The sequence below is a fragment of the Indicator indicator genome, chromosome 33, assembly GCF_027791375.1.
Source record: "Indicator indicator isolate 239-I01 chromosome 33, UM_Iind_1.1, whole genome shotgun sequence".
NCBI lineage: Eukaryota > Metazoa > Chordata > Aves > Piciformes > Indicatoridae > Indicator > Indicator indicator.
In genome coordinates, this window is record NC_072042.1 from 2,707,765 (window position 1) to 2,732,913 (window position 25,149).

At 48.5% G+C, this 25,149-nt stretch overlaps 1 protein-coding gene across 1 annotated transcript; it reads right to left on the reverse strand.

Moving 5' to 3' along the window:
• Positions 1-1,466: 1,466 nt before the first annotated feature.
• Positions 1,467-6,437, reverse strand: UTP11 (UTP11 small subunit processome component). Its single transcript, XM_054395383.1, has 8 exons — positions 6,343-6,437; positions 6,187-6,248; positions 5,481-5,583; positions 5,119-5,232; positions 4,353-4,446; positions 3,953-4,083; positions 2,279-2,389; positions 1,467-1,722 (listed from the first exon to the last, which is right to left on the reverse strand). Exons 1-8 carry the CDS (start codon positions 6,403-6,405, stop codon positions 1,639-1,641), a joined length of 762 nt encoding a protein of 253 aa, XP_054251358.1. The 5' UTR covers positions 6,406-6,437; the 3' UTR covers positions 1,467-1,638.
• Between the last annotated feature and the right edge of the window lie 18,712 nt (positions 6,438-25,149).

Sequence of the window (25,149 nt, forward strand, 5' to 3'; positions counted from 1 at the left end):
GCTCTGCCGGGGCTGGCTCCGCAGCCTCGGGACTCTAGGCTGTGAACGAGCTGGATTCGGGGCTGTCGTTACCCGCGCTGCGGAACGCGGGGTTCAGGGCAAACCCCGGACGTCGCGAGACTGGCGACGGCGGGGAGCGGAGCTCCCGTGAACACGGCCGAGCCAGCGGGACCTGCTCCGGCAGTACCGGCCAGAGTACCCTGCCCCGGGCACCCGGGGGCACCGGCGGCGACAGGCTGAGGGAACCGCTGCTTCCAGCCCGGCCAGGCAGTTCCCGCCGCGGCGGGACTCTGCTGCCCCCTGCCGGCCGGGCTGCGCCAGTGCTCCCGCAGCACCGGGGTCCCGCTGCCGCTTCTGCCGACGGAAGGGAAGTAACTGACGGGGAAAAGCCTTCAGCCGCGCGTTATTTATTTGGCAGGGAGAAAAACCGGGAATGTTCCCACACTGTGCAGTTAGCTGCCTTCCTCGCCCCGGTCGCCTGCTACCTGCGCCGTTACCGGTGGAATCGTCTGCACGGGCGTACCGCAGCTGCCTTAAAGACAAAGCCTGGTGCCTGCCTGAATCCCTTCCCAGAAGAAATCTCGCAGAAATCCGGTCTGCAGCTGCCCCTCGGCACCCGAAAACGCCACGTTCCTGCGGGGAGCAGCCGGGAGAGCTCCCGCCGTGGGAAGCAGCCGGGAACAGCCCCCGTCCTGCACGGGCCTGCGCTGCGTGCTGGCAGGCACGGCACAGGAGAGCGAGATAAGAGCAGGAATGCTAACGCCCAGGCTCCCAACTTGCCTCGACTGCTCCAGGACGCTCGGGGATTGTCTCCATTTTTCTCACTGACACCCCCTCCAACCACCAACGCTGCAACAAACACCTGAGCACAGGACCGGCTCTGCCCCACACTTGGCTCCTGCACTGCCTCTCCCTCCCGTGTTTCAGTATCATCTGTCACGCCTGGTTGGCAGCACTGGGAAACTTCATGGGGAGGGGCACAGACACTGCCCCACTGCTCGGGAGAAAGCAGGGAAAGCACGAACAGCTCCTCGGCCATGGAGATCATCCATAGAGGTCAAGTTTGCCTTCCTTTCTGCACAGTGGAAGAAACAAACCCCCTCCTAACAATGTACCTGGCCATATGCCCTCAGCAATGCCTTTTGCCTCTTACATTCCAAAGTGAAATACTCTGTGCAGATAAGTGGAATGGGAAAACTTCAAGAGAGAATTAAAGAGGGCTTGTTATTAGAAAGGTAATAAAAATTCAGCTTTAACCTGCTTGAAAAAGAGAGCTAAAAAATCTGATCTGAAATCTCTGGTGATTTTGGACACGTCACATCATGGTCCCAGTGCAACACATGCTGTGTGAACCCACCCTCCAGCCCAAGTTTTGACCTTGACTTCTCAGGGTTTGTTTATGGTATGTATTACCAGACTCTTCAGGCGCCTCCTGTGGCTCCCCACTGTAAATACCAAGAGAATAAACTCTGATTTATTAATCAATTAATTAGATACACTATGTATACCACAGCCCACAGTAATTTGTTGTAACGGTGCTAGGAGGCTGCAGCAAAGCACAAATGCTGCATCTGTGCCTCCTGAGGAGAATCCTCTTTCTTGGTAAGGCAAGGATGGTAACAATTTTTAGTGGGATGGTTAACGTTTCCGCTGGAACTTGAATTTGTAAATAGCTGGACTGTTTGCTGTCTCTTTCTTCACCTTTACTTTATGGGTTTTGTCCTGGGGAAAAAAAAAGAACAAGAAAAAAGATTTGTTGCCAAGTAAGAAGAAAAATCCCACCTCATATAGGTAAGTCTCTGGCTGGGACTGACAAGGCACTGGGGCAAAATGGCACTTTGTACTGTTCAGGTGAGAATTGTTATTTCCATTTGCTTTTTCACCTCTTGGTTCTCAGGCACAACTTGCTCTGTTCACAGGCAACAGTGAGTCCCAATGAGAGAAGCCATTATTTGCCATTGGGCTTTTTAAGATCTTCTCATAACCTACAGAAACACTTTCTTGCCCCTACTCCTCCTCCTCTCAAGAGCAGCAATAGCATTTTAGAGACTTGTGAGCACCATTCCAAAGCTGAGTCGTTTTCCTTGCTGGCACTGCAAGAGCTGAACTAGCAGATATGATTTACTAGCCACAGCACAGCTGGAATGCTTTATCTCCTTTTTCTGTGCTAAAAGAGGATCCCTATTTTTTTTGGAGTTACCTGCAAGCATTGGGGTATGATCAGAGTGAAGAAATGCACACATAAAAAAAAACAAAGAACCAGAACCAAATCCCTCACCAGAAGATCTTTACGTGTCTGGATTTTCTGTGCCACAACAAACATGGCCTTTTCTCGTTCGATGCGCTGCTTCAGGAGGTTGTACTGATTCTTCCTTTGCTGGGCTAATTTCTGGAGGGGAAAAAAAAAAAAGCAGCTTTTTTAAGACAGAGAGAGAAGCAAGACACTGTGGTCTGTAACTGACTTACTGCTGAGGCACTTGGACCTCACAAAGGTTGCTTATATTTTTAATCGATCAAAGAATGCTGCTTCAGTTATGTGGGCAGATTTCAGAGAACCATTTTAAAATCTTCATTCTCATATTAGAGGTTTTCTAGTTGGGTCTGCTTCGTGCTTGATCTCTTAAATCCACACATAAACCCCTGAACCTCTTCTAACCTAGTCTAGATGCTGCTCAGCAAATGGCTGGAATTTCATTTTTCTAAGTCCTCTGAATTTCACTGTTGAGTGCCAGGTAATGTTTAACTCCCTAACGAAACCCAAACTTACCCAGTGGAGGAGAAGAAAAACAGAAAACAAACAAACTAAAAAGGAAAAAAATAAAAAAAGACCTGAGACCAGTTCCTGAAGTGCTTAGAAACTGCACAGAGGCCTCCCAAAATGCAACTTGTTTGGTCACGTTTTACCTACGAAGAGCAGATGGCTTTCCCAGCACAAAAGTGGCATTACTGCAGGTGTGATTCAAGTAATTAAATTAAGGAGAGCGAATCCCAACATGCCTGAAATATGACTCAGACATTTGGAAATGAAAACTTGTCAGTCTACAACTCGTCCAACTGCTTTACTGACAAGCCAACCTGAGAAAGCTGGCAAAGAGAAAAGGACCACAGGGGGTTTGTTATCTGACATCTGATTCAGAAAACAGCAGGTTACAAATTTATCAATTGGCAATTTCAGACAACTTTGGTTTCGCCTTGCACAGACCAGTTCAGGCTCATGGACCTGCCCAACAGATCTAACCTACTTAAGAGGTATTTGCCATGTTAAAGCTGAGTGTAGCCACTTCTAGGATGGAAGTGCTGTGATGTTAAAACATCAGAATCAAAGTTGATTGTGTAAGCAATCCTGAAGGATCCTGAAACTTTAAATTAGGAAAGCCAGGAAGTGAGACCACAGCTTAGAGGTCTTTGAGAAGAAAAGGATGGAGACAAATCTTGAATTTCAAGATACTTCAGACTCAGAACCTAAATGAAAAATGCCCCAAAACAAACACATCTATGCTGCAATAAGCTTCTTCACATCCCTGTTCAGGGATGCACGGGGGTTTTGGGGAGGCATGAGGAAAGACTTAACAGTGGATGCTGCAAAATCACACTTAAAATTGCAGCAATCCAGTGAAAAGCCAATCCCATAGGTGTATGTCATTCAATGCAGAAAATATATCCACGTTGCCAAGGAAACTGTCTGACCAGATCTCTACCATCCCTTTCTGGTCCACAGGCCACAACTCTTGATTTATAATCCACAGGGGCTGGAATACAACCCACCACGATCTCCATGGTGGTCCAGGAGAAAATGCGACTACAGGCTCCAGGCACTTGATGATAAGTGACGTCCACTATAGTCCTGTGTCACCAGGATGAAAGAAGAACTTTGCTCTCCTCCACAACCAGTCCAAAGAATCCTCTTTGATGTAGACCCCTAAGGTAACCAGAATACAAACAGCAGCAGTACCTTTAAGTGGACAGGATCAGTAGCTCCCTTCAGAGTCTGTTTCTGCAGCGTTGCAATGGTCGGTCGGTTGTACACCCTACCCACAAGCTCTGGAACAGTATCCAGGTGAGCTGCGATGTCAAACTCCTGAACTGCAAATCAAAAAGAAAGAAGCTCACATGGGCTTCAGCAAACCTTCCAAACATGCAGCTTAAGCAGGGTCAGCAAAGGGCACCCCAGCAACACAGCTCCTGCAGAACTGAGGTCTGATCTAGATCCCAAAAGAGACTTCTAGACCACCCGAATTAGGTAAAATCCGTCTTTTTTTACGGTAAAAGCATGCAGGAAGCGCTGTGCTGTTTTAAGCAGCCACCATCGGAACACGCCAGAAGGTTTCTACCAGCAGCAGTCTGAGCCTTGCCTTCTTTGCGGCTGTCCAAGAAGAAGAGATGCTTGTTGGGGCTCTTCCCCTCGGCGTCCAGCAGATGGAGCTCGGACTTCAGCCGCTCGATTTTCTGTGGGAAGAGAACTCCTGGGCACTGCCAACCTGGGCACAGGGCACAGAACCCCTCTGCATGCTTCTCGGGCACCCAAACCCTTCCTTCCCAACTGAAAATACACCCAGCCCATGTTTATGCTATGACTTCATAACTCCTCTTGAGTAGATGCTGATTTCTGGTGTTACCCACCCAAACATGCACAAAGCCCTTTTCAAAGCGTTATCTGTACAGCAGACAAAAGGGGGAACGATTGCCACAAGATCACCAGCAGAAAGAGGAAGGAAAGTTGAAAGCTGACTTGTTTTAACTTTTTATCTGCAGTGTGGATCAATGTGGGACCAGAAAACATTTTCAGTGGGCTGTGTTTCTATTGATTGCCTGCCGACCATATTCAAACAACCCTCACTGCAGTAACAACCCCAATCCTTTATAAAGAAGAGAAGCAAAAGCATAGCTTTGATGTCTGAAACACACATCAGAAATTACTGTTTTATAACATGCAGTAGAGTTTTTGTTATTCAATGTACCTTTAGGTTCTATATGCTCAGCTCCACTGACATTTCCATCTGTCACTTCCAGCACTACATAATCAGACTTCACTAACCCTAAACACAGTAGCTAACAACCACCACCACAAAAAGAACAATTCTGAGCAAACTGGAAAACACTAAAGAACTGAAGCATTACCTTGGCTTCTGCCACTCTTTTAGTTTCCACATATTTAATATCCTGTGTCCTCATCAGTTTCATCTGCTCTGGGGTCACTTCATCCTTTGGCTGCTTCACTACATGAACTCCATCCTTAAACCAAGCAGACACAGCACTTACAGACAGCACTCCCATTACAGTGCACTATGGGTCCTAACAGTAAAAGCAGAAGAACCGTTTGTCCTTTGCTCCTCATTTTCTTCAAAGCCTTCCACAGGCAACCAAACCAAGTCTACTAATTTATTTACTAATTTGTAAATTAAGCCAAAAACAAGGTAAAAAAAAAAGGTTACTTAGAGCAACAGAGCATAACCCTGCTTGAAAGCAATTTAGATTCTCACCTGGAGCTGTGAACGTATCATTTTAAAGTAGAACTCATCAGGATTCTTGTCCAGAGCTTTCTTTTGAAGTGCTCTGAGTGCATTTTGCTTCTTGTGATAGTCACTGGGAAAAACAAAAAGAAATCAGAAGTTGTTCAGCAGCTTCTCCATGTTCACACTCCCTGATGAGATGCTGAGTCCTTCAACGTGATGCTCAGAGCTTTGAGGCAGCAGATAAGACTCCAGGTGTGGAGTTGGACACCAACAAAGAGTTTTAGCTTTACAGTTTATTCCTTAACAAACCTGGAAGTGAATAGTGTCCAACCGTGTCAAGGGAGCAATGGGAACACATGTACCATTCTGCAAAGCTTGTGGAGCTGCTTCAAACTTCTGGACCGTCTCCAGAATCAGCCATTAGGGATGGAAGACAAAGCTATGTTCAGCATTAATCACACCAATAGCGACGTTATGATGCTTTCGTCCTCCACCCTCCCCTTCCCTCTGCCTCAGCGCAGGGATATTTCGCTGTCCCGGCTCTCTGAAGGAGCCTAGCAGGTGGGACCTGGGACAGCCATGCTGGGACCACCACCCCCGCCGGCTGCTCCCCGCCCCCGCCATCCCGGCGCTGCGCTGCGGAAGCCGCTCAGGCCAGCCCGGGGCCACCTCAGCCGCCCAGGCCAGCCCGGGGCCACCTCAGCCGCCCTGCCCCCGCGGCGCTGCCACTCACCGTGCGCGGAGCCGGTAATCCTTCTTCTTCTCCAGCAAGCCGAGCTTCTTCCGGGAGGCAGGCTAGGGGAGAAAGGCAGAACGGCAATGGGCGGCTACTGACCCCGGCCCAATGCAACGGAGCACGGCTCGGTTCGGCCCAGCCCGGCGCACCGACCTGTGCCCGCTCGCGATGCGGGCGCTGCCCCGACTTGGCGGCTTTCCTGAAGGCGGATGACATGGCGAGGGCCTCTGTTCGTCCGACTCGAAATCCACACGCAGCTCTGCTGCCCCTGCTCGGCCCGGCGCCGCCGCAGCCCCGTGCTGCGCAGCAGGCGGAAGGGGCGGTGCCGCGGGGTCAGAGGTGGCTCCGTCTCCATGGCCACGGCGGGTCCCGCCCCCTCGCCGGGCTGACCGGGGCTCCCCGCGGCGCCCGGCGAATCTTTAAAAGAGTCCCGCCGTCGGGGGGTGGTCCGGGTTTCTGATTGTCTGGTGCGGCTTGTCCGCCGGGCTCCGAGCCTCGTTCGGGGGCCGGTATGACCGAGTACCCGCCGAGCTCTACGCGTGTCTCTTCCCGCGTCCGGTTGCGTGGAGCCGGCGCTGCCAGAAGGGGGAGCCGCGGGGCAGGTGGCGGAGTGGGCAGCTCCGCGGGGCTGCTCTGTGCCCGGTGCCGGGAGCCGAGACCGGGATTTTCCTGGGGACGGAAGCTGGTGCGTTTCTCCATGGCCCGCTCGGGGACAGAAGAGCCCGCAGCTGGCCGGTTCTACTGGAGCCCTGCACTGGCGCACTCCCAGCCCGCCGACTGCGCCGCGCTTCGCCTTGTCTCGCAGGGAGGAAAGAGGGGCGGGCGGCTCCGTGGCAGCTGGCCTCTGGGATGGCGGCTCGGAAGCAAACGGGGAGGCGAAAGGACTAGCGCCGGGCTGGCTGCCCTGGAAGGGACGTACCGCTGCGTCCCGGGGCGCATCCCGCTGGGGTCCGGGACGGATGCTCGGGCTGTCGGGAGGGTGCTGCTCGCATCCACTCGGAGCAGTACGTTGTATGGGGCGGGCACCGGGCAACTGAGTCCACCGCCCCCGGCCCGGCCCAGCCCAGCCCGCCGCCCCTCGGCCCCGCCCCGGGTCGGGCTCCGCGCCGCGCCGTGGGGCTGGCGAGCAGAGCGGAGCCGAGCCGAGTGGAGCCTGCCCACCGCCAGGCGAGCAGCGAGCCGGGTACAGCCCCGGAACACTGACCAGGTGGGTCGGGTCGGGCGGCGGCGGGAGCCTGGGGCCGGCGGCGGCGGGAGCCTGGGGCCAGCGGCGGCGGGAGCAGCCGTGCGCTTTGGCCCCGGGCGGCCCGGGGAAGCGGGGAGGGGCTGGAAGGAAGGGGTCCCCGCGGCGGGGTTCCCTTGCTCTCTCCAGGGGCGGGGGCGCCACCGGCCCTGGCTGCGTTTGCTGTGTCGTTACCCGGGATGTATCTCGCCCGGAGAGCTCCGCGCCGGCTGTCCCGGGAAGCACAGCTTGAACCGTTTTGTGAAAGTCCTCGGGCCGTGCCTCCTCTGGGCTGTGAAGTTGCAGCGCTTTGAGCTGTGCTTTATTAAGAAAAACTGAAACTTTACCCAGGCAACAAAGTGGGAAATAACCCAAACGCTCGCTTAGAGGGCACAGACTTTTCCAACAACCCCTCCTCGGTTGCTGTGTCCCGAGGGTCCCAGGGAAGGACCCTTGGGAAGGACCAAGCAAAGCTTTGCTTTTTTGTGTGGGGTTAAACAAAGAGTCAAAGTCGCGGTTTGCATCCTGCGGTTAACAGACGGCTCAGCACCTTTGCAAAATGTTGTTGGTTTGTTTGGGTTTGGTTTTTTACTGAACGCAATTTTGTTTCAGTTTGTTAAGTTTTCGTAAGAAGAGGTAACATTTTCTGGTTTGGTTTCCAGTTTTGTCAGTGCTTGTACCTGTGGTTAGGTTCATCACTTGGACTCTTCCATGAGAACTCAGGGAAGTGTTGGGTTTATGTTGCAGTTACCCTGGGTGAGGCGTGTTGGGGGAATTGCCCTCCGCTGACTCGCATCTCCGGTCATGGCCTTAGCACCTTTGCTGCTTCTCCTTCTTGGAAATCATAAAGATGATTCGCACATGAAAAGCCCTGGGGGAATTCCCTATGGGCCAGGCTGAGGGTCTGGTGAATGCCATGTGCTGGTGGCAGCTCAAGGAAGGTTTCTTTAGCTTTTCTGAGCCCTGAGCAAACACCCAGCAGCTCCCTGAGCTGCTGTGAAGGTGTGGATGTCAAATATTCCTTTATTGTCAACAGCTGAGAAACGTTTTCTTGCCTGTTTCCTCAGTCTCTCATATTTAAATAGTCACCTTTGCCATCGGTAATGTTTTTCTGGTATTGAAGATGCCTCATTGCCCTAATTTGCTTTGTCAAAATGCAGTTTGACCACCAGACAGGCAGGCCAGCAGCTGGGCAGTGGGAGAAGGGAAGCCTGACTTCTGGCCTGACTTATTTTTGTGCCATCTTCTTTCCTTTTCCTAGGATGGTGGCCATATGGTTCTCTTGCAGGCTCTTCCTTGGAGGCATGGAGTTGTGAGCATTGGTTTAATTCCTGCCCAGCCAGAGCTGCAGTTTTGTGTGCTTTTAAAACTTGTGGTATAGCATAGGAGACAAAAATGTTGGCAATATAGTTAGTTGTGGGCACTAATTATAGTGGATGCTCCACAGCAAAAAGTATGTTTTGCAATAAGAACTCCTTAAACCTGTCATAGGGAGTGGCAGGGACACACCGAAGGCTGGGTGGTGCTTGGAAATATCCAGAATTCCCAAACAGGAATTTCATGAACAGTTCCATGGTCTCAGCTTCTGGAGAAACCACTGTCTCTCTATATTGGATGTTTTTGAGGTGTCTTTTGAGGGAGGAGCTCTGCATCTTCCCAACCTTCAGAAGAGCATCCAAAGAACTGAACAGTGACTAGCATGCTGAAGGTCAGGCTGGCTCTCTGGTCTTTGGGAGGACAGCAGGTCACTGCAGGATCTGCTGCAGCCATCTGCAGCACGTCTGCTGTCAGCTCTGTGTCCTGTTTACATTGCAGTTTGTTTTAGAGTGGACTCTGAGGCAGCTATGCTGTCCAAAGACACGGCCAGCAGCTAGATGGCTCAGCACTCTGAGGCTATCATGGGGAAGAAAGGTTGGAGTCTCTTTGCTGGCCTGTGGGACTGTGGTTGCCCTGATGACACACAATTTCTTGTTCTGTGGAGTACTAGCCTTGTGTAGCTCCAGGCAGGGCTCACAGGTTTTTTTCTGAGGTGTATGAGCTCAGAGGTGTTCTGTTGGGTTTTTGGACCAAACAGCTTTAGAGATGAACCCTTAGCTGATGGAGCCAAGAAAACCTTATCTGTGGACAGGTTACTGAAATTCCCAGTGCACCAACTTTGAAGCTCTTGGTTCTGTTCACAGCCAGGACTCTCTTGCTCTGTGGGGTAAGATGCTTTTACTGGGTCCTAATTGCAGCTGAGCTGATGCTGTTACATGACCTGCTGTGTTCTGAAACTCCAGCAGGAAAATGGAATAAATTGATTACTTTTAGTGATCAAGTGATTCCCACCTCTTCTCCCTGCAAAAATACTTCTGTGGTGCTCACAATGCTGCTACACAAGATTTTCACAGTGCTGGGCTCCTAGTTCAGGTCTGTGGGATTTTCACTGTCCTTGGCTTGCATGAGGTCATGCTTGAAGAGCCCTAATTGCAGGAGTAGCCTTGGGAAAGAGGCATGAGCATCAACCTTCTTACCTCTGCTGCACCTTCTGTGCAAGAGTTTCCACGGACAACAAAAATGTTTGTGGAAAACTGAGGACTGGCTGGTCTGAATGAAAGCCAGACTTCTCAAATGAGCAAAGGGCTTCCTAATTTCTTGTACTTGCTCCAGTAAGGAAGCCTTTTTTCCTCTGGTGGTCACCATTCAGTACCCCTTGTTGACAGCCACTGTTCCTGGATTGCCTGTGCCCACCTCGGGGCACCCAGCTTTGTTGGTTTCAAGGGGGCTTAACATTTCTGCTGCTCTCTGTGAAGCTGCTGCAGCATTCCCCATTCTGCTGTCATCTGGCAGAGAGGAGGTGGCATTTCCCATGAAGGCTGTGTGGTTACTACACTTGAGCCACTGAGAACTAGTGGGTCTTTAGCTGTAGATGAAAAGAAGAATGCTTCATTCTGTGGAGATGTAGCTGCTGAGAAAAGTCCTTGGTCTTTGTTTCTTCTCTTCCTTCCGTTCTGCCCTGGTTTTTCCAGGTGTAAAATACAATTGTCAGCAATTTACAGAGGGGGGGGAGTGTCAGCTTTCCTGTTGAAGAAAATATCAAGGGTCTGATTGTGAAAGGAAAGGGGAAATTGAAGAATGCCACATGGCTTCCACCTTCCTGTATTTCATCCTAGCAGAACTGCCTCTGCTGAGTGACTCACTTTGTGTCTGTTGATTTTTTTTTTTTTTGCTAAATGGAGAACAGTTTTAACAGATGATTCTGCCCTTACTCAACAGGAGCCCACTGAGAGGATAATGTTACTCTGGGAGGAATCAGAAAGACATCTCCAGTAGGGTTAAGTTTATTGTTAATCAAGAGTTATTAGAAGTGCATTAATCCAAATACCAATGGAATAAAAATCCTGAAAGTGTTCTTTGTGCAGTCTCACTTCGGTTTTATTTGGCCAGTGGTCATCCAACTAGTTAACATTAGTTCACATCTGTCTTCTGCTTTGTGTCGTTGCTGAATAAGAGTTTGTTGATGTTTATGCCCAACCTGCCCAGTGCTGGCTCTGTTTTAGGAATATAAATTATCTTCCAGCACCAACCTGGTGGCTGATGCCAAGGACATCATCTGAAGTGCTTCCTTACTTAGTTTTGAACATCTGACCTGTAAGCTAGAGGAATGTGCCGTATCTAACCTGGAGCTGTTAGCAGTCTCCAATACCATAAATCCAGTGAGTGGAGATGCCAGTGCAGGTGATGGGACAGCTGGAGATGTTTTCTCTGCACGAGGGGGAAAGGGACCTCTGAATAACTCAAGGAAATGCTCAGTGTTGTTGGAATGGCTGCAGATCTGCTTCCCTAGTGCTTCCTGCAGCACATGTTACACTTGACCCTGCCAGCACTAAACGCCAATAGGAGTCAAGTCATTGTCTCCAGTGGCAGATTAAAGTGCTTGGCCATTGTTGAGAGTCCAAGATTTTCCTCTCTCACCCTGTTTCAATGACTGCTTGGATGTGCAGCCAAAGTAAACATGAGCTAATAAAAAATGTAGAGATAACAAATACAGGCTAGCTGTTGTGGACTGAACAGGCATGCTGCAGCACAAAGATGGGTGAGTTCTGCTAGCTTCTTTTCTGCTTTAGTTTTGAAACTCAGTTACCTGGAAGAGAGGTGGAAGAGCTCATAACTTCCTTTTTCTGATTCAAAGGATACACACAGACAGGGATCTGTTAGGCTGCTGAGGATCTGCCTGCCTTGCAAGGTGCAGCAGGTGAGTGCTGGGCTAGCTCGGGAGCTGGAAGTGTTGTGGTAGTCCATGCAGCCTAGGAATACTTTCCTGTATCTTCCATAGTCCATTTCCTTGGCACTAAATGCATTTTCAATTGACTTTTCACTTTTTCATGTCCTTTGTACAGAGCCAGTGAAGGCTGTTGCTGTGAGGTAAGGTTGAGAACTCAGTAGGCTGCTGAGGTTTTTAAGGAGGTGAGTGGCTATCAGGAGTGCCTAAACTTGTAGTAGAGGGAAGAATGAGATTGGGAGAGGATCAGAAATCTTTCAGTGTGTGAAGGCAGCGTGGAGTGATTGGGATTGGGCTGCCCCTGCATTGTGTGATGCAGTTCTGTTGAGCTCTGTTACAGAAGATGCTGAAGTGAATAGCTGTAGAGGTGCTACAGCTGTGTGGATCTGCAACTGTTTGAAGTGCTTGTGTGTTGCTAGCACGGGGAATCACTGTGTGTCTGAGCATGGCTGACCTGCTGAAGCCCTTTTGCAGGGGCTTTCTTGGCTTTCCTCTTCCTGAGACCAGGGTCAGTGTGCCTTTGGCTCTGGTGGAACAGTCTTGTCCTCCAGCCTCTTTGGTGGAATGGCAAGCAGTGATCAAATGCTTATAGAGAAGCTGAGGGCTGTGAGTGTGATATGAATTAAAAGCTGCTGGGCAATAATTTCCATGAATGATGCAGACAAGTCCAGATCTAGGAACAGTTTTTCTTCTTTCATCCCAAGCCAGTCATGGCTCATGCTGACAGCGCACCTGGAAATGAGGTAACTGAATACTCTGCCCACATTGTTCAGATCTGCTGGGCCTTGGGCACAGATGGAGCCTGTGTTTGCTCTGCTCCTGGGCAACCTTTGTTCTTCTGCAGCCAGGAAGTCTTCCTGATGAAATAAGACAAGACAGGGTGCTTCTCTTCCTTTCTCAGGAAAGACGCTCCTAAGCCACCTGTGGTCTGACTTCCCTGTGAAAGACCCTCTCCAGATGTGGAGATCTTGCTGCTATTGAAGTATGAGGCAGAAATGCTCCTGGTGCTGCCTGAACATGTTATTTAGGTCAGTTGCAAGGAAGATGGCAACATGAATCAGAAAAGGAGTTGGAAGAGGAGGAAAGTCATTAGACAGCACCTTGATGTCCCCTGCCAATGCAGGGTTTTTTTACTGCCAGCACAGAAAAATGCTTGGAGATCACATTCATTGTCTTCTGTGCTCTCTGTACACCCCTGTGACTATGAGTAGTTTGACTGGAAGTGAAAAGGCTGCAGAGAAAAGCTTTGCCTTTATCTCTTTGCATCGGTGTTCCTATTTGCTTGCATGTTACCTAATCTCTCTGAAACAGAGACAGAGCAAGGTCTCCTCCTTATCCCTCTGAAAAACAAGATACCTCAGGATTGCTCTAACTGCGTCCATTTTGGCTGAGTGACTCTCCAGAAGATGCTTCAGTGGCATTTCTGTGGCAGCTGCTGGCTGGTGGAGCATTGTCTGAGGTCTCTGAGGTGATTTCCCAGCAGGTAGTCGGTGGGCAGAGCCCAGTGTGCAGCAGCTGCACCACCAAGCCCTGGGCTGCCCAGGAATCGAGCACAGCCACAGGCTGGGTGTGCTGGGCCAGGGGCTGGGCCAAAGGGACGTCAGTGGTGGTGGGAAACCTCTGACAGCTGTCCCTTTGGGCAGGGCTCTCCCGAGCACTCCGTTTCCCTTCCCAGAGGAAGCAGCCTGAGTTTCCCCATTGCTCCTGAGAGACCTGTAGGCTAAAACAAATTATTCTTACGTAGCAGAACACAGTGGGACCAGCCTTAACTGATGAAGCAATTTGCCAGCTTTCAGCCTCCAGGTCCCTGGTCCCTCAGGGCTTTCCAGTGTAATTTCTTGGGTCGGTTTCCCAGAAAGATCCTCTTGGATACATTCTGCTGGCAATGCTCTGGCTCATTACTGGCTGTTTTATTTTTCCAAGAGGCAGCTCTTGTTAGCTTCGTTCTCACAGCATCGTTTTCTTTCTAGAAGAAGCTTTTGCTGGCTCTCCTAAACTATCACATGGGAATTGCTTACTAGCTTAGGGTTTTTTTTTGTTGTTGTTGTTTTTTGTTTGTTTTGACCCAAAGCTGTGCTTCGCTCCCCTCTGTACCACTGCCAACATCATTTCCAGTCTCTTTTCAGCATATGTTTTGCAATAATATCTAAACTCTTGGCTCCAAATAGCTGCCTGACAAAGAGATTAGTATCTTTTAACGAAGGAATCAAGAAGCAAAGAGTGAGAGCAAAAGTGGTATCCTGAGAATGTGTAAGACCATCCTGACCTTTCCCAAAGGCCTCAGCCTAGAGTTCAACGTTCAGCTATCAGATAGCAGAAATCAGGGTGGACTCCAGTTTGCATAGCCCTCTGCCCCGTTACTGTGTGCTGGAAATGTGCTCTGCACATTGTTGCCATCTGGGCTTGACTGTACTATTCTTGTGGTCTCCAGGGAGCCTTCTCTAGCAGAGCTCATCGCTGATGGAAGTTCTCTCTGGCTGACCTTGCACTGGGGCTAGTATTAGCAGTGTGGAGTTTTGAGATTTGACAGCAGCATTCTTCAGAGGAAGAAAACTGGCTTGGGAAATGTTTTGTCCTGGCTGGGAAAGAAGGTCAGCCACTTGCCAGCCACGTTCTCCAGGTATCCAGCTGGGTATGTGGTATTAAACTAGAGAGGGAGCAGCTCAATGTTAATATTTTCAAAACTTCAGGAGAAAGTGCTGCAGGAATGCGAGGGCCTCGGAAAGCCAACTGAAAAAAATGCCTTTGCTTTAGGGGGGAGAACTACATGTAGAGCTGGGAAGTTGTAGGAGGCCATTCAGGAGATGAGCAGCATGGTGGGAATATGCCCCATGTTTTCTGATATTAAAAAGCTCCTCCTGTGTTTTGCATCAGTGCATGTCTGGGAGGCTGTGTCTGAGCTGCAGAAATAAAGATTGATGGTTAGAGAATTGGCATCTTTGGCAGGGAACTCTCTCTCCTAATTAGCACATTGCTCAATTTGGGTTGCAGGTGAGTTGAGTGTTCTGGAGAAGTTCCTGCATTGCTCTTTAAGGATTTATATATATGCAGGGGCAAAAGTAGATCCAGAAGACCTGCAGACACCACAAAGATCCTTTCCTATTATGTGCTGTGCACATCTTTTTATGCTATTCCAAGGTTTTTACCTTTGCTTGCATGAGTGAGCCTGAGGTTGTGGTGTTCTGTTTTGCTCAGTCTTTGGTAGGACAGGCAGTTGAGATATGTTGAACCTGGAGCTGAGGCTTGGAATCCCAGGGAAGTTCAGCAGTCTGCTGTTCAGAGGAGCTGAGCTGATTTTGTATGAATCAAAAGAATGGGCAGGAGCTCAGCATCCCTGGAGCTGAAAGGCCAAGAAAGAGGTTAACAAATACAAAAACCAGGCAAGAACAAACCCCAATCTTCTCCCAGCCTCTGTTCTGAGGCTGTAAGCGCTGTGGCTCAGGTTTGCAGTGTTTCAGGTCCCAGGAGCAGTTCTTGGAATCAGGGAGTCTGTGCTCCTGCTCACACTTAGGATCTCACAGTGGGTACCCACAGCCCCCTCTTCACTTCTCACACTGCTCCATCCTCCTGGCACTTCTATGATGGGCTGCTGAACCTGTGGCACGTTTGTCTTCTGCTCCCTCCTGCCTGTCCCAGGCCATCCTCAGAGAAAAGTCTCCCTCTTTCCTTGGCCTTTTTCGGTCTCCAGCAGTACACAGGTTGGAGCTCACTCGAGGCTACTCCCAGTCGAGGCAGACTCCCAGGAAAGTTCCTGTGAGGGTCCCAGAGGCTCCTCTCCAGGTCTATCCTGCAGCTCTGTCCCTTTGTTTCCCAGGCTGAGGACTCCAGCTCCACTCAGCCAGCCCTCACTCAGCCACACTCTGGAGAAATCTTAGTGGAGAGTTAGACCTGGCAGATGGAAGCTGTTACCTCATTCCACAAAAATGCTTTGTTATTGAGAAAATGGAAACTGTCTGAGGTTTGGGAGCTGAATAGAGTCATTGGTGTCTGTTTTAACCGCAGTTTGGTGGTGACTGCTGAAAGTTCCCCTCTTGAGCATTCCCTTTTCCTACACCCATAATCTTCAAGCCATCAGAGAGCTGCAGTGATTTAACTCTAGCTGAGCAAAGGCTGAATACTGTTGCATACTCTGCAGAAACTTTGCTGAAACCTCAGCATCTCCCAGAAAAAGAAAAATGGCTCTCCAGTAAATAACCCTTTCCAAACTGCTGGCCAAAAAAGGTGATCCCTATGGATACTAAGCCAAATCCAACTCTTTTTCCAATCTCAGCTGTGCCTCTTGTTTACTTGATTTTAAAAAGCTGCATTGAGCTTATGCAGGAACTTCTTGTGGAAAAAGAGTAGGCACTGGAGACTTGTGTTTTGTAATCTTTTAGCACAAGTATCTGAATCCAAGAGACAGTTCATCAGTCAGTTTCAGCACTGGGGATTTGGGAGCATGGGGGAGAAAATAAAAATGGGAATTGAACTGTTCACAAGCTGGTTTTCATATTGCTGTGAATAATGACTCTAGTTAGTGCAGAGGAGCATTAACTAAATACAAGACTTGTTTTGGTTAACAGATATTTGTGTGCATTAGTGAGATTGGCAACTGATACCTCCTGCTGAGAGCGTTGCTTACACATTATTCACCAAGTGCCTTAATAGAGCTGGAAGCAGCCCTGATAGCTTTTTTTTTTTTTCTGTAAATAAAATGAACTCTATTTATGTATTTTGAAACTAATGAATCTAAGCAGACCAACTGAATGTCTTCCAGAAACCGGGAAGACTGGAACCACAAGATAGTAAATATTTAATTATTCCCCCCAGAATGTACACATGACCTTGATATTTTCAATTTGTTTACCCAAATTTCAAGTGTTCACTTAAATTCATACAGTTCTGATCTTGTTATCTGGGCAGGGAGGTGACCACTCAGCAGCTTGACCAAATTTCTTTAAATATCAGAGTTTCAGTAACAGAAATTTGTTTAACTGGAGGAATCATCCCAGCTGTTTCAGGCAGAACCCAGGATCAGCTTAAAAGCTGCAATGAACTGTTCCTGTTCTACATCCCTGCTCTCTGTGGGCTTACAGTGGAACCATGCAAATCCTTTCTAGGCTGAGCTCTGCCTCCTGAGCTCTTCAGGAGTTTGTGTTTTGGGTTGTTGTTTTTTTTTTTTTAATTTCTTTAATATAAAATGCAAATTGTAACAATAATTAACAGTTGATTTTTTTTTTTTCCCAAACTGTATCTCACCAGTTTAGAGCCCATTCTGGACATGTTCCTAGAACTGTAAACCAACCTTATCACATGAATGATCCAAGCCCCCACAGGATTTCCCTTATGTGAGTTTAGCAGGGGTTTAGTAGCTTCTGTTGTCATTGCTGCAGGTTGTGTGATGTTCTCTGCTACAACATCGTGCAAGCTAACTCAGTACTGCTGGAGAAAATGACTGAGGTTTGAGCCTCTTCTACTGAAATGAGAGAAATTGAATAATAATAGGGTCTGGAAGCCTTAACTTCAGCATGGTTGAAGACAAAAAATTCCTCTCTGAGGTCCACATCTGATGGCAGTGTTCCTAGTTATTACTCTAGGATGTGCAAACGGGGAAGAAAGAACAGCAATAATAAAGTGGATCCTGAACTGTTTTGGAGTGCTTCTCTCAGCATCATGAGCCCACATTCCAGCCTAAACTGCTGACTTTTGGCAGACTTTTGAGCTCACCTTGGAATTCCACTCCCCTCATTTAAGGGCAACATGGCTGTTCCTCTTCTTAAGAGCTAACACAGTTTGAAATGGTGCATAACTCCTGGTGCTGCACTGCTCCAGTGCCTTCTTCCAGCTCAGTGTGCTTGCTTTCAAAGCCCAGAGTCTGGCTAGCAGGAGCAGCTAGCAAAGGCATGGTGTTGCTTGGTTGAAAGATCTGGGGTCTGGATTAACTGTACTTTGTAACCTGGCATGGAATGGTTTGGCATGGAAGGGACCTTAAAGATCACGCTCTTCTCTTCCTTCTCTTCTTTCCTTTTCCCCCAGCTCACAAAGAGTTCAGCTTGTGACAAAGGTCTCTAACATGCATTAGTGGGTGTCAGGGATTCCAGGCTGATGAAGGGAGTTGCTGCACCTTAGAAGAAGGAAGATGGACAGAGGCTTGGATCTTGATTCCATTTTTAGTTCTACCACGCTTGCCTTGTGCCAAAATCCTCTGAGGTGCAAATCCCAGGAGGGAGATAAAATAACTCCCTGTCCTGCAGGTATTCTAAGGGTAAATAATGTTTTTGCTGGTGACAGCTGTTAGGGAATCAAGGAAGCAACAAATCCTATGAGAGGCACTGGAGGTCAGACCTGCAGAAACTGAGCACTGCTCCATTTATGGTCTTGCACTGGATCACCACAAATACACATAGGTGTTATTTGCAGAAAGGAGTCAGAGAGCTAAACTGCTGTCCAAGTGAAAAAAAAAATCTTTACTTTGTGTCCTTAAACCTGGCTTAATCTCATCTGCCTCTTCCCTCAGTGCGGGGAAACTGTCAAAGAAAGTCAGTGTTTAAATTTTAAGGCATTTCAGTGGCTGCCTTTGACTTCATATCAAGAAAATTGCTGTAATGCCTAAGCCAGAGAGTTCTGGAATCTGTAGAGCAATAATGGTACTTGCTAAAGAGTCATTCATAGCAAAAATACAGAGTGTGGTGCATGTAACACAGCCAAGAGAAATTTTATTTCTACTATTTCTCAACCTTATGCAAACATGGTGTAACTCACAGGAAGATTAAATCTGGCCCATTGTGCTTGTAAGGAAGCCTGGGATGTGTTGCTTTTGGAGAGCCTGGAGAGCTGTGTGGAAAATCACAAAGGCACTTCAGGTGGGTGAAGGTGTCAGACCATAAGCACAGGCTGTGTCATGCTTCATGCTCTGGGAAACAGTGACTTGACTAAAGAGTGATGAAATAAATGATTTCTGGTCCTTGAGAGCCTTTGGGGTTTAGTTTTAGGAGAAGAGATGGAGCAGAACCTGAGTGGAAAAGGGCACTGAATAGATTCTGAATAGGTGGGCCCCAAATAGAACTGTTTGAATAACACTGACCCTTTCCAGTGGAAAGCAGTGAGTTCTGCTACTCACTTCATTAGCTCCTCTCTTGGTAAGTCAGGCAAAAAATGGAGTTCATTAGCTTTTCACTGTCTGCTAAGAGTTTTGCTTGTTCTCTTTTTTTCTCTTTTATTTGGGTTTTTTGCTGTGTTTTGTTGGTTGGTTTGGTTTGGGTTTTGTTTGGTTGGTGTTTTGTGGGGTGTTTTTTTTTGGTCGGGGCTTTTGTTTGTTTGTTTTGTTTTCTCTCATCATGACACAGAGAAATAGAAAAGGTTTGGCAGTGAAATATTATCTATGCCAAACTGGAACTGGAATTCTTACAGCTCATGCAAATTTAGAGTTCACTAACTGGAGTTGTAAGCATCCAATTCCCAGTCACAAGTAATGACATTTAAACCTGTGTAGGAAATGCAATCCCTGTGCTGATGTCACCCTCTGGTTTATGATGTGACAGCTTTTGTTTCTGGGCAAGCAGCGTGCTTTTTGCTGGTGAAGTGATGATTTACTGGTGACATCTCTGGCTGGTTGCACCTGCTGTGACCAGCTGCAGAGTGAGGCACTGGGCGAATCGCCCTCACTTGCTGCACTGCTCCCTTCAAGGCTCTTGGGCTCTACCTGGGCCACCCCATCCAGCAATGCAAGGTAACAGAGAACTGCTTCAAGTTGCTGTTTCCAGGGGTTTGCCAGATTGGGACAAATTGCTTATAAATAGAGCATTTTTGTTGTGGTTGGTTAGGAGAAGAGAGGGAGGGTCGTGAGGGTGTTGGTGGTGTCTTGTTGCAGTGAAGCCCATGGTCTTTGAACTGCCTGAGCATGAAAACAGCTTGGAAAGTCTTTTCACCTAGTCAGAGAGCAGGTTGATGTTGCTTCCTCCAATAAATGAGTGGGGAGCATCTTCTCAGCAGCAAAGAAACAGGGCACAGCTTCCTCTCTGCTGCTTCAGGGGCTGAAACACTGACTCTTCTTGGTCTTTGCCTGAATGTTGTAATGGGAGGAGCTGTTCTGAGTTACAATTCTGACCTTTTGATTCCTTTATCATCTGTAAAGCCTTTCATGTAGGTTTCCTTGTAAATCTCAGATTTGAATGTGAGAATGAGGTTCTGTAAATGAGCCCCAGACCTGGATCAGGGGCTCTCTAATATTGCTGTCTCTCTGCTCATGTGAGTTGGGTGGTTTGGGGTTTTTTTGTTTTTTCTGTAAAAGAGCAGTTTTCCTCTCTTTATGAGTTTCTGGGCACAATCAGCACACGTGTGTCACGGTGCTGCCTGCCAGCAGCAGTGCTCTGTGATCCCTGGGCTGACATCCTGCCAGTGCTGTGAGCAGCAGTCCTGGCCTGGAGACGGGCACATCCCACGGGCAGGGGCATAGGTGTGGAAACTGGATGTGTAGCTGTAGGGTGTAAAGGCACTCAGATTTTTGTGAGCTTCCATACTCCTTAAAATAGCTGCTTCCAGTCCAGTTTTCCCCCTCACAGGCACCACTGAAGACCCTTGATCTCGAACTAGGACAAAGGTTGTAATGGATATAAACTACAGCACAGGAGGTTCCACCTCAACATGAGGAGGAACTTCTTCACTGTGAGGGTCACAGGGCACTGGAACAGGCTCCCCAGAGAGGTTGTGGAGTCTCCTGCTCTGGAGACTTTCAAGACCCATCTGGATGTGTTCCTGTGTGACCTGTGCTGGATTCTATGATCCTGCTCTGGCAGGGGGTTGGACTTGATGATCTTCAAAGGTCCCTTCCAGCCCCTAACATCCTGTGATCCTATGAACTGGGTCAGTGCAGCACAGCAGAGGCTGCAAAGTGTGGTGCACCTTAGTGCTTGCAAGGAGTTGTAAAATATGTAAGAGTTACAGCTGAGGGCTTCTACTACCCCAAATGTGGAGTTCTTGAGAGTAATTGTAAAGGTGGTGGTGAGAAATGCTTTAACAAGGAGACACAGAGTAGCAGAGCAAAAGTGATTGACACCTGATGACCTGATCACCTAGCAGAGAAATCTTCAGCCACAAAAGAAGGAAGGAAGCCTGTTCCACATTGGCAAGGCAGTGGCTAAAGAAGAGCAAATCTTCCTCTGTCTTCCTCTCTCTGCAAGAGAGGAGTTCTTCTGTACTTTCTTGGACTCTTTGCAGGGCGCTGCCTCTTTCAGGAGGGCTGCAGCTGGCACACACAGCATCTCCCAGGCAACAAATGATAGTAACCTGAGACAATTTGCCTGTGCCAGGATTCAGTCCTTCCCCAGATTTAGAAGCTGCTCACATGCTGTGGGCTGCAGAGCTGTCATGGCCTTTTCTTGCAAGGGACACCAGCAGCTGTGCAAAGCCCTTTAGATGGGGACTGTCCTTACTCTCCTGCAAATAGCCCACAGGTAGTGATGGGGATGGTGGAGGGAGGCTGGTGAGTGGCACACGAGTGTCATTGCAGCATCTCCTTGTCACCTTCCTGGCTTTCTCTTCACTTTGCATGCAGATGGAGAGCCCCAAAAGGCACAGAAGTGCCAGGGTGGCAATGCAGGTTACCTTTCACAGTCTGTGTATCTGCTTACATGCAAGCAACCTGCTACAAATACTCATGTTTGGAAAACAAAGAATCAAATCAGAAAAGGGAATTTTTTTTTTTACCAAATTTGGTGAAAAGATTCACTTTACTCTTTATGTAACAGGCATGCATCAAATGAAACATGTCTGCTTTATGTGTCTTTTCCTGCTACTCTAAGTCAAAGTTGTTTTGTTTATTCAAAAAACCTGAAGCTGAGCAGACCCTTAATCAGCAAAAAAAGCTGCCAGGCTTTCTGGAGAAGGCAGTTGTTGAGGGATGGGGCTCAGACCACACAGGTTTGCCCTTCATGTGAGCACAAAGCATGTGCCCTGTGCCTGCAGCCATCCTGCAGCCTGTCCATGTGCTCATGAGTGTTCAGAGGAAAGCTCAAGCTGCCCCTTGGTCACCTTCGTGGGCAAAACACAAGTAGCCTTCATTTAGGTCTACAAACAGCTTTGTAAACACTAACTCAAAATTATATATGGCCTCAGGAAGAAGAGTGGCTTCACCCTCGATTTAAGCAGCTGCCTCTAAGGAAAAGAAAAGTGAAAACTACAGTGTAAAGCTAGAATTGTAAAAGAACTTTGGGGAAATAGAGCAGAATTCCATCCTTTTGCAGTGATATCCTCACTGAGATGCACAGACCCCAAGAACTAGCAACTAGAGCAGTCAGATTGTTTTTTCTGCATCTAGGCTGTGATGTCTGTTTGAATTGCAAGATTCTTGTGTGCTGAGCAGATCTAAGATGAAGGTAAATTGGCCTCAGTGTGCAGTTAGTCATTTCCTGTCATGCTTTCATGTTTGAATTCGAGTGTGCTGGATGTGACCTTTATTTCATGGGGCAAAGAGATTTTGAAATGCTGCTGCCAGAGGCCTGGGTTTGTGCAGCTGTTTAAGCAGTTAAGCATTTATATGGCTTTGGGCATGCATCAATTCAGTCCAAAATTAAACTTTCTTAGCTAAATTATAATCCTCAGAACATGTTCAGTGTTTGGGACTCCCTTTCATTATAACATTATAAAGCTCTCGCTGGGTTTCTGTATCTGGAAGCTTTGGGACATCCTAGGCTCTGTGGGACAGTTCTGTCTTGAGTGTGGGGGGTGGGATTGTTGTCCCATGGGATCTGTGGGGTCGTATCTTTGTTTCTGGAGAACGCTGACTTCGTGCAGGGGCCCTGCACCTTGTGTGGGGTTGTGACTGCAGAGGTGTGTGGTGTTAGGAGGCTGCAGCACACAGGACAAGAAAACATGCAGCAAGTAGCATGAAACACCTTGTCTACTAGTGTGTAGTTTCATGTACATTTATATGCTCTCTCTTCATGTCTTTCCTGACAAAACCTCCTCCAGTTATGATCTCTTTCCACCACCTTTTCTTGTCCATCACCTCCTAATGACACGGGCAAAGAAGGTTCACAGATAAATTATATCCCTTCTGAGCAACAGGCATTTCACTGCCCAGATTAGCTTCTGCCCAGACCTGGTGTGAAACCTGGGGCCTGGAGGCCAGCCACTGCCCATTCATGGGTTTGATATGGTTGGTGACTATCTTTAGGGTTTGTTTTGTGTTCTTGAATTACTGCTTGTTGCCAGTAGCATGATGGTTCAATGTGTCTGAAAGGCCTGTTCAGCCCTGCACAAGTAATGAGTTCCTCATTCTTGCCCAATTTTCTAGTTGAAAGAGGAAAACTAAAGGAACTTGTGAATTTGACATTGGCAGATTCCTGCAGCCACTTGCTGATGGCATCTTTGCCTGGGCTGTCGAGGCTGAGGGAGCAGAAGAATCGTGTCCCTGGGTTGGTGCAGTGTGAGCTGGGGGTGCTGGAAGTGCTGCTGCTGGGCTGGTGCTGGGGCACTGGCTGTCACCTACGAGGAGAGCCTGAGGGCTGGGTGTCCTTGCTGCACTCTGGAGTTTTGGGGATCACTGTTACCATAATGGCAGGGGAGCACATCCTTTTCTCTTAGAGTCATAGAATGGTCTGGGTTGAAAAGGCCCTCCAAAGGTCATCCAGTCCAGTCCCCTCTGCAGTCAGCAGGGGCATCCTCAATTAGATCAGGTTGCCCAGAGCCCTGTTGAGGCTCACCTGGATCTCCAGGGATGGGGCATCAACCACCTTCCTGGACAACCTGTTCCAGTGTTCCACTGCCCTCATGGTGCAGAACTGGTTCCTAACATCCAACCTCAATCTGCTCTTCTCTAGTTTGAAGCCATTGCCCCTCATCCTATCACTGTGCTTGAGAGGAGAAGGGAGCAGGAGTTCAGGAAGCAATTGCACTCCTGTTCCTTGCTCTGTTTTAAGAGCTGATTGAGCACCCATCTCCTTGGCCTGTGCCTCCTGCTCTCCTGATCACACTGAAGCTCCTGTGATCAGTCACGCTCCCTGCAACCTGGCTCCAGCATCGTTCTTCCTATTATGGTCACCCTGGCCATGTCTGCAGCTGCTGCCCTACAGCCACTCATCAGCCTCAGGAGTGGACTCAGTGCAGGCTGTTACTGCCAGCATGCTCCTCCTCAGTCAGCATTGCCCAGAGCAGGGCAAGGCACCTGTGATGTGGAGCTTGGGCCAGGTTCTCTCTTTCTTTTCTCCCAAGCCTCTTCAAAGACTGCCCAGAATAATTTCTGGGACAACTTTAAGCTGTAGGTTTCTTAACCACCTGGTAAAAGGGACTTCATTTGGCTGGGGAGAAGTTTCTGATGTGTTCAGATCTTAGTCCTCTACTCTTGGACTTCCTCCTTCAGTTAAGTGCCTGTCTGGGTCATGACAAGACCAAACTGCCCAAATGGTTCCAATTCCTGACTTCCTCTTGAGTGCTGAGAATTGGCTTACTGTGTATACATTTTGAGTGAGATTAACAACTGAACTCTTGAGCAAATATCCAGTTTTCATGTCAGCAGAATGACACAGGCTGCTTGTTCTGAATGTGTTGCAGCAGCTCTGCTGCTGTTAGCTGCACCCTTGGTCCAAGCTCCCCTCTGAAGAGGGAGGATTTTGTTCAGGATGTGAAACAGTTAATTAACCCTTTCAGGTGTTTAGTAATAAATTCATAACTGAAATTGTTTTGTCCTTTTTTTTTCTTGGGGAGGGCTTTTCACTTTATGGTTGCATAGTTGGGACTCTTTAGCTTCTCTCTCAGCTCTTGGTTGAATGAATTTGCCCTACAGTGAGTCCAGAGCTGAATTGTCAGTTGCCTTTCTCCTTGTCAGCCAGCACTCTGCTGTCCCCCTGTTGGGGTTCTGGAAGGTGGGTGGACATAGCAGAGATGCACACCCATGAGGAGCCCACCATTTCTCACGGGTGGTGGTTGAATAGATCTTCTGTTTCTCTTCCTCCAAACCATGTGTCTTCATCCTCCCTGTGTGGGTGCTTCAGCTCACAGCTGGATTCACTCAGACAGGAGGGACGTGGAGAGGAAAGGGACAGAAGTAGCAAAACCCAAATGCAAGGCAAGGTCTTGGCCACCAGAAATGAGAATTTGAGCCTCAGATGGGCAAACCCTCCTGGTTTTCCACTGTAGCATGGAAAATTGGATTCCCTTGCAAACTGCAGCCTCATTAAACAGAGATCCTTTCTTTATAGGGTAGAGAAGGGACAAACGTCCCAGGGTGCACAAATCCTGGTGCAGAGCTTTGTCCTTTTACCTTGTATGGGGATCTGCCCTGTCAGGGATGCCTTACCAGTTGCAGGTTTCCTTTCACACAGGAAAAGGTTGAGTTTATTTTTCCTTATCTTAGCAGAAAAAAATGAGGAATTTAGTACTAGATGAGAAGGGTCTATGAACTCATTGGTGTTTTGAAACCAGAGCAGAGTTTTGGAGTTCCTTAGGACCCTGAACTTCCTGACTGCCCCAGGTCCTGGTGCACAGGCACCACAGCTCATGG